Source organism: Amblyomma americanum, chromosome 1 (genome assembly GCF_052857255.1).
Source record: "Amblyomma americanum isolate KBUSLIRL-KWMA chromosome 1, ASM5285725v1, whole genome shotgun sequence".
Classification (NCBI taxonomy): Eukaryota; Metazoa; Arthropoda; class Arachnida; order Ixodida; family Ixodidae; genus Amblyomma; species Amblyomma americanum.
The window spans coordinates 510,209,308-510,224,705 of record NC_135497.1 but is presented as its reverse complement, the minus strand read 5'-3'; the positions used below and the strand labels follow the sequence as shown (position 1 = coordinate 510,224,705).

At 45.5% G+C, this 15,398-nt stretch overlaps 1 protein-coding gene across 1 annotated transcript; it reads left to right on the top strand.

Annotated features, from left to right (window-relative positions):
• The first annotated feature begins 7,380 nt into the window (after positions 1 to 7,380).
• LOC144106757 (uncharacterized) lies at positions 7,381 to 14,613 on the top strand. The gene is made up of 2 exons (XM_077639606.1): positions 7,381 to 7,510; positions 14,334 to 14,613. Exons 1-2 carry the CDS (start codon positions 7,394 to 7,396, stop codon positions 14,517 to 14,519), a joined length of 303 nt encoding a protein of 100 aa, XP_077495732.1. The 5' UTR covers positions 7,381 to 7,393; the 3' UTR covers positions 14,520 to 14,613.
• The last annotated feature ends 785 nt before the right edge of the window (positions 14,614 to 15,398 follow it).

The following is a 15,398-nucleotide window of genomic DNA, read 5'->3' as shown; positions in this document are numbered from 1 at the left end:
GGGTATCGTGGCCAAGTGCTACACCAGGATGGCCAAATCCTGTTCTGGTGAAAGAGTGCGTTGTCGGCTGTGGTCACCTGGATCAATCGGGCCGCACCGCAGGCCTGGCTATGCTATTCCATCTACATGCGGATCTCTTTTTTTTTAATCCGGTGGAGAAATGCGCGGAACTGGGGTTCCAACTACGCTCCTACTGCACGCGAGGCAGATTCTCTACCTTTGCGTCATAACATTACTGAAATAATATTATTGAATTATCGAAATTAATTTTATCTAAGGAAGTCTACACTAATAGATCCGGACATTGCTGGAAAATTCCAAACAGCCGCACTAATGTGCGACAAAAGCTTCAAGAAAATTTACGATTCTTACTCAGTGGCTATGTTTGTGAATAGAAGGTTGATATCACGATATTTTGCAGTTTTCAGAATCCTCATATTATTTAGTTTGCGCAGTTATTTTCATAGAAAACGTGTGTTATGCAATTTATTACGTTACATATCCGCAGTTTGTTGCCATGGAGTTTTCGCGGCATGCATAGTAGCATATTTTCTGTCATTTACGAATGTTGCAACTCTACTTATAAACTGTTGTCTTCGCTGCTGTCTAAGGCGTGGAAGTCAAGGGCTGCTCAAGCCGCGTTTAAACGGTTTTTTCTCTGTCACGGGTGTCCCGAAATTGTGCGAAAAGTTAACAAATCAAACAAAACACCTTGTTTTTCTTACATCTTGGCTTGGCTCTCAAACTCGCCTTCGCTTGGCTTTCGTATTACAACATTCATAAATTACCTTTCGTAATGCAACTTGAATAATAAAGGACTTTCATAAAAGGCAGCGTTGCTGCCGTAGACGAAGCCCGCCTTTAAGAACAAATCGCGTGCTTTCTATAGGCTCATCAAGACAAAAAATCGAAAGATGGCCTGCTCAGCCGAGCAGTCCAGACCACGAATTGTGTTTTCCGTCGCTACATCTTCGTTGGCAGCGACAGGTTCAAGTTTCTAACTAAACAGCGGTCAGAGTTAATTCCCACACAAGTAAGACGCCCACTTGATGAACTGCGGACTTAATGAAATGATAAACGCAATTTACGGCTTACATCGCTTTCCTCAGACCCCGTTGGTCTCGTGCAATTACGCTGGAAGACTGCTGGCGCTGTGGTGTCCTTTGCGGAAATGGAGCAAGTCTTGTTTACTCAGGGTAATATATACAAACGACGTCCTATGCAATTTTAATGCTGTACCAGGGGGTTTATTTACAGGGCTCATTGGCAGGGGATCTGAGGTGGGCATCCAGAACGCTCTGCCACGAACAAAGACTCTCTGCCTGTTTCTCGTCGTTGTCCGCTAGCCCCACAGGGCTGCTGCTAGCTGGGTCATTTTCGTCACTGCAATAACAATAAATGCAAACCAGGTAGCACAACCTCCAAGTCTTTTAGGACGCGCAGCTGGCAGGTCTACAAGATCCGCGTCTGTGCGTTGGACTAGGATTGTAAAGGCCGTAAAAGAGGTCATTCTAGTTTTACTACTATTATTTCTGGCTTTGGAAGAAGAAACGTTTTGCTCATAATTTGTCTCATTAGCACCTGAGGGTAAATGTAAGTTTCTCACACTTCTATTTACTAATCTTACACTTATGCGCTTCAAAATGTGCGCTGATTGCATCCCAGTATGAAAACATCAAAGAGATTAATTATACTGGCAGCCATCGGGCGCACAACCCCGTTCTCTTGTACAGGAGGAAAGTGTTGTGCATGTGCCCCACCCATAAAACAGAGGCGGCGAGCTTGAAGTGCAAAAGTCAAGTTTTTGCTTTTATCCAAAAGATGCCTGTCGCCGTTACGTTCGCATAGGAAAGAAGCACCGTAACTAAATTTATTAAGAAGTACGTTCATTTCTCTCAAAGCCACTTCAACTTTATATTCACTTATTATTAATTTTTACATTGGTATCAACGCAGTCGTTTGATTGCACATTTTAATAATGTACCTGTTTCATTGTTTCGCGCTAGTTTCCAGCTGCAATTCGCTTCAAGAGCCTACATGTTCTTCATGTGGTTATTAGTTTTTCTAATCTAGAAATCGTGGCTTATTTTGGTTAATTTATTCGTTCCTTGTTTCCTTAATGTGACTTCATATTGCGTTGACTTCTGTCATGCTGTTGACTGCCCTTGAAATGTGAGCGACGCGTATGCTTAGTAAGGAGGCATTAAAGCTTCCTCTGTACTGATGCATTTGATGTACAAACATCTTATTTCAAGTCAGGGAGCGGCATTGACGCGCGCGGTGAAGTGCGTGTGGTGTCTTCGTTGCTCTATCAATTGTCTTTGAAATACTATGCTGTAGAAATGAATACCGTACGTAAAAGAACAAAAAAATGCCTTTTTTTCTTGTTCACTGAACCGTGCTGTGTCCTCCGAAGGTTTGCTACGGTGGGCGCTTTGTGCATTATTAGGCTTCTCTGGGAAATCAGGAGAGCTGGAGAGAAGCACGCAGTGTCTGTGGTTTACCTAAAAACAATTGTTAAAACTGATCCAGTGAGAACTATCTGCGTGTCCAAGAAGCACCAGAGCGAGACCAAATCCATCCCAAGAAATGCAGAAGAAAAAGTTGAGGATTACATTGTATACAATAAAAGCAAGCTAATATGGAAGACATTCAGAAATTTTAAGCTAGTATAGGGCAACCGTGATGATTGCGATCGCGAGTCTAAAAGACTGCTTCTGATAACCCATCCAACAGCGCACGTTGAGCACATAAAATTTGATCTGCAATTTGTTTAAAGGCAAGCGGCTTATGGTAAAAGTAACAGCATTACATAAAAGCCCTTTTTTTGTTCTACAAAGCACAAACACAGGAGAATCGGCAGTCGCGCGTCTGAAAATGTATATGAAGCAATGACGTCGGTTTGTTGCCGCTGCCGCTGCCGGGACTATCAGTCATCATCATCATCATCATCATCATCATCATCATCATCAGCCTTACTACACCCACTGCAGGGCAAAGGCCTCTCCCATGTCTCTCCAATTAACCCTATCCTTTGCCAGCTGCATCCACCCTTTGCCTGCAAACTTCTTAATCTCATCCGCCCACCTAACCTTCTGCCGCCCCCTGCTACGCTTACTTTCTCTTGGAACCCACTCCGTTACCCTTAAGGACCAGCGGTCAGTCAGTCAAGACCCTGCAAACTCCAAACCTTATCCTTCACCAGCTTCAATATGTGAACATACCACTCTATTAGCGACGCAACAGAGCATTTGGCTCGGTCAGTAACAGAAAGTTTTGCGCAAACCAGTCTGAGTGGGCTCCTAGATTAGCAGAGTTATTTGTCATGAAATATAATGAAAATCAATTTAAATAAAATGAAAGCTATACTTGGCTAAGTGGCGCAATGTAGTGGAGGGTTTTTAATTATTTTTGGAGCTCATAAGGTGATTTACTGTGCTTTCGGAGCAATGCTAATATTTGGAGTCGGTGATCAGGAAAAAAAGAACGCAGCATGCTACACTAATGAAAGATCTCAGTGACAAAACAAGGAAATAGTAGATAAGTGAACAAGAAACACGAAATCAGGATTAAGCTATAGATTCCAGCCTTCTATGGCACAGACTGAGAATAAAAGCGGCAGGTATTGGAAGAGCTCGGTGTAAACAATCATATTAGATCAAAGTATCTGCTAGCACAGCAACAATAAATGCATCTGCAAACGCACAAGCAGTGAAATGAACAATGAAGATATCTTGTATTACACAACATGCCAAGTTTCACGGAGAACTTTGGAGGAGACAGCTAGGGCAAAGCGAAGTTCATTGATCGCAAATTATGAGTTCTGGAATTTTGAAACTGAAATAGCTGTTATTTACAGGAAGGGCAGAGATGGATCTTTGCGGGCGTAAGGCATAAGGCTCAAAGTGTGCTTTGTTAATAATAGTATTATCAGTAAGTTGTAAACTAATTCCGGGTTGAGCCTTGACATAATAATTACTTTTCTGTTCATTAAAGAGTCATTAACGACGGTCGCACGAAGCGCTGGCCTGTTTTATTTTCGTATTGTAGATTTTGCTTTCCGCTCTACCCGAGCTGGAACTAAGACAATATCACAAATGTCGCGTGGTTCTGTTCTGCATGAGAACACGTGTGCACGTGATGAAAGTTTTAAAACTAGGTTTTTAAATCAGCTTCTACCCCTTGCTAGAAGACCTTATGCCCGTCGGAATTTCATTGGCTCGCTTATTTTTCAGTTACTTAAGCAAAGATAAATTTCCTCAACAACAACAGCAACAAAAGCGAGGCTGCCCTCCAGCGTTGCGCTACGTGCGAACCTATATTGCTGGCCATGCACACCACTCATTCCGTGGCATAATTCAGATGCGGCACCTGCGTGTGTTTTCGTCGCTCGGCGCTTCCTCCTCCAGTGTAACATGACTACCGCGGCAAGGTCGGTGCGTGCTCAACGGGCACCAGCAGGCGAGCTGCCGATGTTCGAGCATTGAAGGCGGACGGTTCAGTGCGTGCCAGTACACGGAACAGCGAGGGCTGAGGCGCTCCAGTCTCCGTTTCAGTGTGAGTAGAGCGTTCTTGTCGCACAACAGATTCAGTTAAAGCAGTACAAGCAAGGAGAAGACTCAGGGACAGACGTACGCACCGGCGGCGCCCCCGTGTACGTCTGTTCATGAGTCCTCGTCTTGTTTGCGCGGTTTTAAGAATGAACTGCCTCCAAGAAAACCCAAGCTTCTACATCGGCCAGGTTTAGCTACCGGCCGTGGTAGCGATGGACGAGGAAAAGCATCCCGCTTTCATATACGATACTTGCTACTACATAACAATGGTTTACCACCGCTCACCCGTAAGCTACCTATTAGTTATGAACAGCACCTTGTAGACATACGTTAAAAGAAAAATATAAAAGGTAGGTGCAGCTATCTGGGTACAACTCAAAAACCAAAACACGGAAAGAAACGAAAAACTTTGAAATTCGATTACAGACAGCCCAGCGAGAGACAGGAATAGAGGAGAGTCAGTTAGGGATCAAACCTAATATCTACATGACAGCCTAGCTGAAATCACAAGGAGTAAATGTAAGCAAATGGCCAGGAATTTAATCCGCAGAAAAGAGAGCCGATGACCCCTTGTGGTAAGGAAGTGCGTTTGCAGCGTCCGTGCAAGAGAGACGATGGGAGACAGGACCAGGCGATAAATTTCAAGCCTGTGCTGGGCGAACGTTCTTTCGCCCTTTTTGGGCTGGCGAAGAATAGAGGCGCGTGGCATGAGCGCAAATATGGAGCCAAGCTCAGCCCCGCCCCTTTGCCGTCGGCTGCGTGTCGGACATATTGCTACAGTAGGCACCCCCGCTTGTGGTGGAACCTGACGAAGGTAGGGGCCTGAACGCTAACCGTCGCTCCTAGAGCACGGCCACAGAAGCTGAGTATATGGCGGGCTAGATGGCGGGCGGGGTGGCAGTAAACTGTCGGCTGGTGCGATTAGCTGATCGTCTTCGGTATAAAAGCTGGCTTTAGGCGGTCGATGGAACTGAAGTCGGAAAGTCCATGATTGTCAACCGTGAAAAACTTGGTAACACAAGTGAGGACACGGAAGGAGCCGTGGTAGGGCCGCTGCAACGGTCTTAGGATCGAATCAAGAGGAGTAAGTAAACATTTGGGTGCTAATCGTCATAGCGGCCGGAGAGTGCGAAGGTGGGCGGTACTGTTGCTGAGGGTCAGGAGCCCGCAGATGACGGCAGAAAGTGCGGAGCTGCGTGATGTAATCGGTAGGGCCGGAGTGTGGTGCTGAAACAGTCGAGTCGAATAATTCGCCGGAGAGTCGCAGTGGGGAGCAGGAGACAACCTCCGCAGGCGTGTAGCGTAGATCCTGCTTCACGTTAGTACAGATGCAAAGGAGAACTAGGGGTGATAAAGTTGTCCAGTGAACGGCATAAAATTACGCCTTCAGGGAGGCCTTGAATGAGCGGTGAAAACGTTTGATCATACCGTCAGCGATGGTGTTGAGCGTGTGCGGGCGGGCCGGCGGTCACAATGTGATGCGTGACCTGGTGTTACGCGAGCAGCAAAAAGCTGGAAGGACAAAGCAGGGAAGGGTATTCCTCCATGATAAGGTAAACGAAGCAGGGTGCGAGGTTATGTACCTTGCGGGGATATGGTGGCGTTAATTAGAGATCGGCCGGAGAGGGCTTTGCAGTGTACGTGACCTCGCTGCTACTGCAGCTTATAATGATGATGATGATGATGACCCGCCATTGCAATTTGGACGTTTAAGGCTACGATTAGAGGGGTTCAGTGAGCTGAACCGCTCCAACATTTGCAAGCTGCTTTTCAGAAGAGGGAACAGAAATGTTAGTCGTTCCTTCGATTTCTGTTCTGCAGCAGATTTTAAAAAATAGCGCAAAAGGACGTGTTTCCTCCATTTTAGAAGTTGTGGTGGCACCAAATGCATCACAATAAATGCAATATTCATTTCTTTCTCTATTTTTACAAATATTTATTTAGTTTTTTATTTATTCCAATAAGTGCTGCCGACTTATTGATTTAAATGTTATTAACTGGTTTAATATTAAAATTTTGGATAAGAACTATCAATAATAAAATTTGTTACTTGTATTGGGTCCGAAAGCTAAGGCTCATATAACAGAAATAACTAATAGGCGGAAGTCCCTTCACAAACATTGCTTTTCTTGTTGGCAGACAAGGCTTGGCGAGCTCCACACGGCAGCATAGCGGCATCACACACTGTCTTCCCGGCCGTGCAACGCAGGATAATGAAGCTTTGGAGTTAATAGTTTGTAACTTTTCTGTTCATTTCCTTGTGTTTCACCCACTCCTTTCAGGGCTAGACGATTGCGGTGAACTATCTGTGATCTATACGTATGGCTGTAACGCTTCTCGGAGCATTTCGCCGAAGACAGCTGGAACCAGTGGTGCACTGAGTGTGGTACTACACTGCTCCAAAGCACGATGAGAACGGCACCTAGAGGAGCTCATGTGAGAAAACGCCCACGAGAGGTAAATTACAAAACGACAGCTATGTTGACGCTCGATTTTCAGCGTTTCGGCGTTGTCAAATTGTGCGGTCTTACTAAGGTTTCGACAAAAGGCATTTCTATTAGCAACGATTGACTTGCGAGTGCGTTTGCGCAGCCCCTATACAATGACGCAAAAAAAGAAAAAAAGAAAACGCCCACGCACTGTAGGCGGCTTCTCGGCGGCTGAGTTCATTAACAACAGAGACAAATCGCATGCTAGCGAACGCTGTCAAAGATTCCTCGGCAATCTTATCACACTGAACTCTGGCTGCTCTGATCCGTTGCGCTGGTAACGGCCCTCGCATGCTAAAAAAACACACGTGCACCGACTGGAGCTACAGTAGCGGCAACAACATCCTTGCGATGGATATGGACTTCCTACCAGTAAATGTTGTCTTTGTAATTGCAGCTGTAAACTCTGCACCGCCTCAGACGTTCCAGTCTGACCAAGCTCACCAACACCAGCTACCTGAGTACCAGGTACGTGACTGTACTTATTGGCTAGAGAAATCCTCAGTTCCAAAAAGGATGCTTTCTACTTTAAGTCAAACGGTTGGCCTTTTTTACATAAGGTCATGTTACGTTTAGTGCGCATTTTTTCCTCGGGACTAAATTTTTTTATTATCGCAAGACATTCATTGTGCTTCAGCTCGGAATATTTTTTCGCCTCTACATGAGGGCCTTTCCAACTATTGGACAATATCATCTTTATTCTCGTAAACATCGATATAATGCTGCAGCCGACGTTCTTACAAATAAGAACTGTGCCTTTAATGTTACGCATTGTCCTATTCCAAAATGATGAATGCTCCACGTGTGAAATTAAAAAGAAACTGTTGCATATCAATCCATCTGCTTTGCATTATTAAACAATTTCCTATCTGCCAACCTCTTATATCATTCGACGCTCTGCCCTGCGTTACTACTTTTAGTATGTAGCACATATTACGCTTTGCCATGACCGCTCTTGCATTCCAGTTAATTTCAGAGAATTTCCATTTACACAACACTGTACTTGTGTGTCAATAATCGCACTCTTTGTTCTGTTATGCACTTCTGCTAAGCCACGTGCCCGCCAGAGAACATTCCAAGTGTCGCTTCATCTACACGGCATAATCTCATGCAGCCCTGTCACACCCACTTCACACTGCTCTATAGTGCGAGAAGGAATCGCTAGTCACTGCCTGTTCGGGCGACAGGTTTTAAGAACCGTCCTTTGCATCGCGTATATGACGACGAGCTTTGGTCAGTTTGTCCTCACCAGCTGCAGACGAAGGGCTGCTCATTAGACACGAAGAGGCCAAGTACGACGCCACAGCTGCCCAGTCACGTTCTGCTGAGAGATCGCGTTTCCTGTTCCTGGGTAAGCCTTGATTGCATCTTGAGCACAATCACCACCCTGGACCTGTGAGTTGTCATCATGTTGTCAGACCCTGCTCGTCAACACTCGGCAAAATCTCAAAGGAGTTCGCAATCAAGCTCTCACATGGAGAAAACGTTGCGGGCCGGAAAATCATCTAATCGATTTGACTGCGCGTACAAACGATAGGCGGCGCCAAGTAATAAAATGTCGCGTTTTTCCACATGCCGCGAATTGCCACAAGCTTCTCTACAGCTGTTCGCCTGCTGCTGTAAACCCTCCATGCCTATACGTTAACCCGACAGTGCTTGTCGTGCTGCCATATCTGTACACACGCGAAACAAAATAATCGTTGCCAATGGAACTGATATCGGCTACATCGTCGCATGTAACACAAAAGTTTGATGTTTAAGTTTGGTCGTCCACCGACTTGCATGCAAGAAACCACCGGAAACTATCTCGGCAGCAGCTCCTGGGGACACTGGCACCGGACGAGCCTGGGCAAACGGCTACCGCCGAATGATTTCCGCTCTGGATCACAAGGTACAGGCTAGAGCGGCTAGAAACCTAACGACAGTCTCGCGGCGGCTCGAAGGCAGAAAGCAGGATGCAATCCGATGATGCTGCGCTGTAGAAGGAGGACATTCTGTGGAAACTGCTTCCGAGCTCAGGTTTTGTCGCCGGCAGCCAGTGTAGTCGTCTTCCTGTACCTGATCCTCAGCGCAGGGATCGTCGTTGCATCCGGGTCTCCTGACAAGCACGTGATAGCTGTGGCCATGTTGCTGGGCAGGATGTCACGTCTCTTCGGTGAATAGGTTGTCCTTCGGCCGGAGGCGGCACACGCGAATGAAGAGGCAAAGAAAAGCTCCGTTGCGCCCACAAGAGATGGGCAGAAACTCGAAATGCTTATTAATGTCAATCTCCTCGTGTTCTCAACGCGTAGACGCTTTTACTACTCATACTTTATTACCGCCATCGCCAGTATAACTAAATTTATTGCAGGATAAAGGCCTCTCCCACATGCACGCAATTAACCATGCCTGAAGGGGCCTCTAGAGGCTTGATAAAAAAAATATTCCTCTTGTAGCATGATTTTCTTCCCGTACGCTGATAAGATAATGAGTTGAAACCCGAATAGCTGGTTCCCGAACAAAATTCATTTATTTCCTGGGAAATGTCCCACGTTTCTTACTTTCACTGTTCTACAACATAAATTTTGCGCAATATTTGCGATGTCCCAGAGGAGACCGCAGTGACATTTATGTGGAACGTTTCCGTAAACAAAAGAAAAATTAAAATGAAGCGCATGAGCTAGATCCCGTGCAGTAAATAGAATGGCATTGCAGTCGCTACCTACAAATCATAACGTTGCGCATAACCTCGCATTTTACACCATGGCAAGCTGTCTCTCTCTGCCCCTTCCATGTTTCTTAATAAGTAATTCCTTCAACCGTGACTGCTGCCCCGCGTGCGTCTCACGCTAGTGAACGGTGAAGGTACTCTCCCAATATGTTGCCCCTTGCCCATTGTAACAGCCGCAGCAGCCATATTAGCAACCTTAGATGACAGCCAATTTTCTGCTTCAAGAACACCAGTGGTAGAAACAGAGATAACGCCGCTTGCCGAGCAAACCATCTTCAGACGGAAACTTCGTTTTCATATTTCATTTTCTGCCGCCCTTCTCTCGGGCTTAGCAAAGAAATCTGGATATGATAAGTGACATAATGATCAAACCAAAAAATGGCATTTTAAAAGTACGTGAACTACTCACCTCCAAAAAAAAAAATGCGTGCTAACTGGATAGCATATGAGCCAGGACCATCGCCTCCCACGCCAGCACTAAATAAGATTACGTGAATAAACTGGCCCAGTTACACATTGTATTTAGTCTCTATTGCTTGAAGACTATATTTTGAGCCATGGTGCATTTCAGTACGTAGTTCAGTATTTGAAAATGTTCACCATAAGGGTGTGGTAATGGCCCCACAAATTTGGAGACAAAGATGCGAGTGTTCTGATCAGCTCATCATCCTGATTTATAGATTAAATGGTGGCTCATCAAAGGACCGCAGTTTCCTTCTGTCTTCGGCTTGCTAGCCTACTCGATCTCTTGCACCAGAAAGTAGGTGTTTAAGCTTCCGTCTGAGGTCTATTCACAAGAATTCTACGGTGAACTTGCAAAACAGCGGGTTGGAAGGAATGGCTTACTCCAGAAGCCCAGAGCGGGCTATACGTCCGTCCCGCGGGAAGCATACCAGCAGTAGCTAGCGGACCGCGTGAAATATCAAACACGTGCGCTCGCATGAAGACCAAGAGTGGTGTTAATTACATCATTTACTGATCTTCTGCGTTAGATGTTGTTCCTTTCTGGAATTTTTTATGCTAAACTCGTCTGTAGAAGGTACAATCTGGCGCTTGGCCAAGCAAGGTCATTACCGCTCAAATACTTTTCGATTACACAAGCTCCATGTCTCATTATCATCAGCCTGACTACGCCTAACGCAGGGCAAAGGCCACTCCAATGCCTCTCCAATTAACCCTCTCCTTTTCCAGCTGCGGCAAACGTATCCCCGCAAACTTCCTAATCTCCTCCACCAACCTTCCTGCCGCTCCCTGCTACGCCTGCCTTCTCATGGAATCCATTCTGTAGCCCTTAAGGACCAGCGGTTATCTTCCCTTCACATTACATGCCCTGCTCAAGCCCATTTTTTGCTCTTCATTTTGACAGGAATGTCATTAACCTTTGTTTGTTCCCTCACCCACTCCACCCACCTCCGGTCTCTTAACCTATCACTTTTCTTTCCATAGCTCGCTGCGTTGTCTTTAACTTAAGCTCAACCCTTTTCGCTAGCCGCCAGGTTTCTGCCCCATAGATGAGTGCCGGCAAGATACAGCTGTTGTACACTTTTCTCTTGAGGGATATTGGTAAATTGCCATTCGTGATCAGAGAGAACCTGCCATATGCGCTCCACCCCATTCTTATCCTTCTAGTTATTTCCCTCTCATGATCCGGATCAGCTGTCACTACCAGCCCTAAGTAGACGTATTCATTTGCCACTTCCAGCACCTAGCTAATTGTCAACTGCTGTTCCCTTGCTAGACTCTTGAACATTACTTTGGTTTTCTGCACGTGAATTTTTAGACACACAGCTCTACTCTGCCTGTATAACTCATTCATAATGCTTTGCAGTTCACCTCCTTAGTGACTTAGCAAGGCCATGTAATCAGTGAATAGCAATTATTTAGGTATTCTTCATTTACTCTTATCCTCAACTGTTCCCAATTCAAGCCTCGGAGTACCTCCTGTAAACAGTGATTGATAGCGTATTCACACTATCAATCATGTGATAGGGAAATACAATATATAATCAACCCCTATATCTAGCATTCATTGATTAGGAGAAAGCATTTGACTCAGGGGAAACCTCGGCAGTAATGCAGGAATTGCGGAATCAAGGTGTAGGAAAGTCATGTGAAAATACTGGAAGGTATCTATAACGATTGCACAGCTACCAAAGTCCTGCATAACGTCAGCAATAAAATTCCAATGAGGAAGGGTGTCAGACAGGGAGGCACGATCTCGCCAACCCTATTCACAGCTCCATATCTGCTAGTCCCTAAGACCCTCGATCTTTCAAAAGTAGCGAATGGCTTTGATCAAGCTGCCGCACTCTACTATAGGCCGGTTTGGCAACACGTGACATTTTCACCTTTGCGCTCCGACCCAAGATTTCAGCAGCGATCGCTGTAGCACGGAAGCCTCAGTTTGCGAGCGTGAAGCTGGCCGGTTAGGTGCGAAAAATTACTTCACATGCCTCTGTTGCATTTTTTGTTCTAAACTAGAAATTAGTATTTATACCTAATGCTTGAGATCATGCAGGAATTATGCGTCAGAACTCACTTTTCGCTGCGTGGCACGCCTGTACTATGCCGGGCTGCTGCGCGTTTGGTTGTCTCAACCGCACGGAAGACGGGGAAAATTATTTTCCACTCTCGCTATGATGATAACATCAGCAAAAGGAAGGTATGGTTTCACAGGATCGGGCGCGAGGACTTTGTGCGCACTGCAAACACCCGACAATGCGTAGTGCGTGATTCGCAATGCTTTTCAAACGTAAACATTGTCACAGACTTGACCTTAGGCAGCCTTTCGCCTGGCCGAATTGATTTTGTTTGTGCATATGCTGTTGCACCATGGATATTTCAGCAACGATATTGACGCGATAGCCTTAGGAGCTGGTATCGCAGAAAAACCAGCGTCGTCGTCGGTGTGGTTGACCGTGAACGAAAAATTCGGGAAAACTCCGCGAATGCAGGGTGCAGGTGGGCCATCTAGGTCACGTAAATGTAAGGCGTCATCACAACCTGCCCACCGGATTGTGAGAAAAATTACCACCGTCGTAGGTGGCAGTTAAATTAATGACTCGGAGAGAGAGGTTGCTTGAAAAGAGCCACCTGGGTCGCACAAGGCCCACCGCTGTTAGCATCTTCCATCGCAGGGCAGTGGCGCATCGCTTCACCGCTGCACCCCGGCGCTAGGAGTGGTATGAGGATTCACAGGGATCTATGAATGTAAAGTAGAGAATGACCTTCCGCGTATAAGGGAGAAAACCCAGTAACCTATCGCGTCATACCTTTAAGTAGGAGCTTAAGTGTTCCCTCAAATTTTTAATCTTTCAGTATTTTTTTACTGTTGATTTGTTGATAATAGGCCCGTACTTCTCATGAACAGCTTCGGATTCCAATACAATGCGTTTGTTTTAACCGCCTGCGACGCGAGTTTTGGCTGTGATAAACAGCTGGTGTGGTGGCTGAGCACAGAACCATTAAAAAATTAGGAGACCTGAAAGAATGCTTTAGAGCAGCCCTTGAAATTTAGGCAATTTATTCTGCCTGTTTAAAGCAACCATGAAGGCGAACAATTTATTTTGTACATAACGCGACTGTAATTCATCTGTGCTTATTACACAACGCGATTTTAACGTGTCGGTGTCATTTAGTATGTTTCAAATGCGATAGCATATATAGGCCAACTTACTATCTAATATCACCTGCACATTCAAATTATCCGAGATCATAGGCATGCCCTCAGACGTAAATTATATGTCAAACGCGCCGAGCACTGATTTTATTGTACGCATCAAAGGCACACGTTGTATAGTCGCCATGCACATGCACCGCACGCCAGGCGGCCACGTGGCTCGCAGCCGCTTTTGGGGTTGCATTAAAAACTCACAGGAAACGGACCGCTTGGGATAAGTTTTTGTGCCACACCTTGCCTTGTTTTGCCGCAGGTATCTACGCGATATGAGATTAAAGCTTCTTTGTTCTGAAATTCCACATATTGTCTTTACAGGAATACTTCACTACTGACTGCAATTAAACTCAATTTCAAAAAATGTGTTTACTTTGATCTCCTGCACCAAAAGGGAAAGCACAGAACTCAGCTTTCCTCTCTGATAATGCACTGTTGCAGCGCAACTTTCTTTTTCTCCCAATCAAGCTTATAGAGTATTTAAATAACGCTAATGCCCCAAAGACCGAGTAGCCATGGGAATACTGGCGAACAGGGACAAGCGCAATGAAACCGTAATAGGGCGTATTATTCACCGCACACTATAAGGGCGCTTAGCGCGCAGCGACGTTTTGAACTGTTGCAGGAAGCTCGCAATCCACCTATTTCTTTCAAACTGTTCAGCCAGCACAATCAGCTGACCCAACTATCTTCTATAGTTCGGGTTTACGCTAAATATTAAAACATGCAATGAACTAAAAAAAATTTCCTTGCCGCAGCATGACCTCCGCTAGGGAGAAACAGGTGAGAAGAATGAGCTGTTTCGTTTCAGTAACGTGTGCGTTTAATTTAAACGTCTAACGTGGTGCGGGCTCATGCAAGTTATGAAGTTATTGACCTTTTCCTTCAAAGTTTCCATTCGTCCGCAGAACCCATGGAAGTCAGAGGCGCGTCGTCTGATTGCCATGCTACATGGAACCTACCACAGGGCGCCTGCAATTGCCGCTACCTTTGAAAAAAAAAAGAGGAACCTCCAGGCAGCCAGGATAGCAGCGGCGCGCAGCGTCGAGGAAAGGAAAGCGGCCGTGCGAACCTGGTCTCCGAAGACGGTGTAATCAATATAGTAGTCTCAGAGGCGCAACAGCGCGACTAGGAGAACGCTTCCCGTCTTCGCCGTCATGTGGCGCTAATGTGACTTCTCGCTCGAATAGAAATAAAAGTGGTCACTTTGCCGTGCGCTTCAGTACACTGAATTGTACTGAAGAGAGCCACGAATAACGCACCCACAGGACTAAAGGCTTGTTCACATGCAAGCAACAGAGCGATTGAGCGGCGCGTCGCAGCGAAAATTTCCAACTTTTTGGAACCTTGCCGCTCATCCCAGCGACGACTCGGAACAAGTTTTTCCTCTGCGAGGCAGGATTTGCTACTATTTTTGCTTGGATGTGAAACAGGCTTAACGAAACAAACTACGAATATACAAGTCTTTCATCTTTGGGTGCTTCTTTTTTTGTACACGGTAAAAAGGAGGTTTCATAAATTTCCCGTCATGGTGCATAAGTGATATTTTTCACGCACAATACAAAAGCACACCTCAACGTTAAACTTTTCTTAGTTCACCTTTCATCGTTTCAGGCATATGTGCTTGTTGTGTAACCCAGCTACTCGATGCATTATATCCGGCCGAAATGCATTCCACTCCCTGGACGGACAAGCGATGAAGACACGCGAGATCGACCAGACTGCTGAAGTCATGACAACAATCACTCGGCATACTAGCGTTTGTGTGGTCTACATGTTCTTTTTTTCACTTTGTTCATTTGTTTCTTTTATTGCGTTATGGACTCCTACGGCGCTCGCACACCTTCTGCGGGCGCTCATCTTAATTAAATTGTTTCCTAGAGTAAAAAAAAAAATTCCACGCTAAAAATTGCCGAACAAAGTTCGAGAAACATTGGCTATCAAATGAGCGCATTTTAATATATTATTGTATA